Raw genomic sequence first — 2,813 nt, forward strand, 5'->3', positions numbered from 1 at the left:
GTAAATCTTTATGGGAGTAGAAAGCCTCATCTTTCTCCCGTGGAGTGGCTGGTAGTTTCGAACCGCTGACCTTAAGGTTCGCAGCCCGATTCGTAACCACTATGCATACTAATGCTAATTTCTTCTAGAAACTGTGAAGATAAGCCAGAAACTAGCTAAGACTGTTTATATGTTTTAAGCTTTTTGGAAATTTATAGCCAATCAATGTGTATTATGCAGAAATACTATTAAATATAGTAATGATTTGTGGTTTAGGTGCACAGACAAACAGTTCACTATTGCCTCAAGATGCAGTGAGCAGTAATCTAAGGAAAAGTGGCCTGAAAAAGCCTGTGGTTGCTTCTACATTAAAAAGGCAAGGTAAGTATCACATTCCCTAAAGAGGTGGAAACTCATATTATTGTTGTTGTTAGGTACCATTTTAGTCAGTTCTAATTCAGAGTAACTCTAGGTATAACAGACCAAACATTGGTGTGCAGTCCTGCACTATTCTCATAATCATTGCTATATTTAAGCCACTGTTGGCAGCCACTGTGCCATTTCATCTCGTTGAAGGTCTTCCTCTCTTCTGCTGACCCTCTACTCAGCATAATGTCCTTCTCTAGGGTTTGGTCCCTCCTTATGTCCAAAAGTATGTGAGATGAAGTTGCACCATCCTTGCTTCTAAAGAGCATTCCAGTTGTACTTATTCCAAGACAGATTTATTCAGTATTCTGAAAGTCTATGGTATATTCAGTATTCTTTGCCAATACAATAATTAAATGCATCAATTTTTCTTCCAGTCTTCCTTATTCATTGTCCAGCTTTCACATAAGTTGTAAAAAGAAAACCTCAAAACCAGACAATACCAGTTAGATGTTTACCTGGGTTTTATTGACTATGCCAAGGCATTTGACTGTGTGAATAACAAATTATGGATAACATTTTGAAGAATGGGAATTTTAGGACATTTCATTGTGCTTATGAAGAACCTATACAGAGACTAAGATGCTTTTGTTCTAACAAAAAAAGGGAGAATTGAGTGGCTTAAAATCAGGAAAGGTGTGCATCAGGGTTGTACCTGTTCATGATACTTATTCAGTCTGTGTTGAGCAAATATTCTGAAGAGCTGGACTGAACAAGGCATTAGGATTGGAGAAATGCTCATTAACAACCTGTGATAATACAGATAGCACAACGTTGCTTGCTGAAAGTGAAGAGGACTTGAAATACTTACTGATGAAGACCAAAGGCAACAGCCTTCAGTATGGTTTATACCTCAACAGAAAGAGAATAAAAATCATCACAACTGGACCAATAGGCAGCATCATGATAAAATGAGAAAATACTGAGGTTGTCAAGAATGTCGTTTTACTTGGATGTAAAATCAGTGCTCATGAAAGCAGCAGTCAGTATGTCAAAGGGCATGTTGCATTGAGCAAATCTGCAAAAGACCTCTTTAAAGTATTAAAAAGCAAAGATGTCACTTTGAGGACTATGGTGCACCTGATCCAAGCCATGGTATTTTCCATAGCCTCATATGCCTGTGAAAGCTCATTCTAAAGAAGTCAAAAGCAGTATGTATAATCAAACTATGTGGAAGGTTGCACATAGTTGCCCCAAGGGAACTTAAACACTAGCAAGCATTGAGACTGAGGTCTTTCCTGTCTCAGAGGTCTCAAATCATGCTCAAAAATAAATTATACATTGTAGCATTATACCTAACAGGTAAAGGCGGAAATAACCCAAGTGTCCATCAACAGATGTGTAGATAAACAAAAGGTGGTATATACAAACAATGGAATATATTGAGCCATAAAGAAAAATAAAGTCCTGATACAATAAAGTCCATGCTACAACATGGATGAACTTTGAAAACATGCTAAGTGAAAGTAGTCAAACACAAATTGGGGAATATTGTATGATCCCATTTATATGAACTATCTACCGTAGGCAAATACATAGAGACAGAATAGTGGTTAGAGGCCAGAGAAGATGGGAATTAGAAGTTAATGTTTAATGGGTACAGAGTTTCCAATTGGACTAATGAAGAGGTTTTAGAAACAAATAGTGAATGTGATTAATGCCACTGGATTACACACTTAAAAATTACTAGAAAAGCATATATTATCTTGTGTATATTTTACCACAACAAAACCAAAGCAAAACAGTTATAACATAAGTAACAACTGTACCAAAAATTACTGACATGTTTTGGTAATAGGTATTTTGCAGGGTGTTTTTCCTTTTATTATTTATTACCCACATTCAAAATTTAAAACAAAAGAATTTTATAGTTATGCCGTGATAAATATTTGTTGAGAAAAACAAAGTCTGTTTTCCAAATGCAACAAAGTTTGAAAACATATCTAAAGGTAACAACATGGCTATGAATGTGAATTTATGAGGCAGAATGGCAATTTAAGGATAATTTAAAGTATGTTTATTTATATCAGTTCTACTAAAAATAATTAAGCCTGAGATTTGTGGATTAATGTAACTCCTCTTCTTGTATATTATATAAAAATGGTTCAGTTACATTTTGGCAGCGTTAATTGAATATTTGCTACTATAAGATTAGCCACATAGCTAATGATTTAACACATAAACATCACATTCTGGTTTTGAAGCTAAGACCAAATACAATAAATAATTAATAACCTTAATTGCCTAATTAATTAAGCACTTATGCATTCCAAGAATCTATATGTTTGGAAGGTAAGAAAGTAAACAGATCAAAATATTAAGATTTTTAACAAATTTCATTGCTTTCTTTGGCACAAAAGGAAAAAACAAAATAGTTTTCAATCAAAATACTTACTATATACACTTAA

At 34.3% G+C, this 2,813-nt stretch overlaps 1 protein-coding gene across 1 annotated transcript in view; it reads left to right on the forward strand.

The window, feature by feature from the left end:
- Positions 1-2,813, forward strand: part of LOC102815331 (chromosome unknown open reading frame, human C2orf42) — a 39,710-nt gene that overhangs the window by 8,494 nt on the left and 28,403 nt on the right. Inside the window, exon 3 of the mRNA XM_006862922.1 lies at positions 256-360. Within this exon, the coding sequence (XP_006862984.1) occupies positions 256-360 (105 nt within the window). The remainder of the gene's footprint in view (positions 1-255; positions 361-2,813) is intronic.

This window comes from Chrysochloris asiatica, unplaced genomic scaffold, assembly GCF_000296735.1.
Source record: "Chrysochloris asiatica unplaced genomic scaffold, ChrAsi1.0 scaffold00052, whole genome shotgun sequence".
NCBI classification, from domain to species: Eukaryota; Metazoa; Chordata; class Mammalia; order Afrosoricida; family Chrysochloridae; genus Chrysochloris; species Chrysochloris asiatica.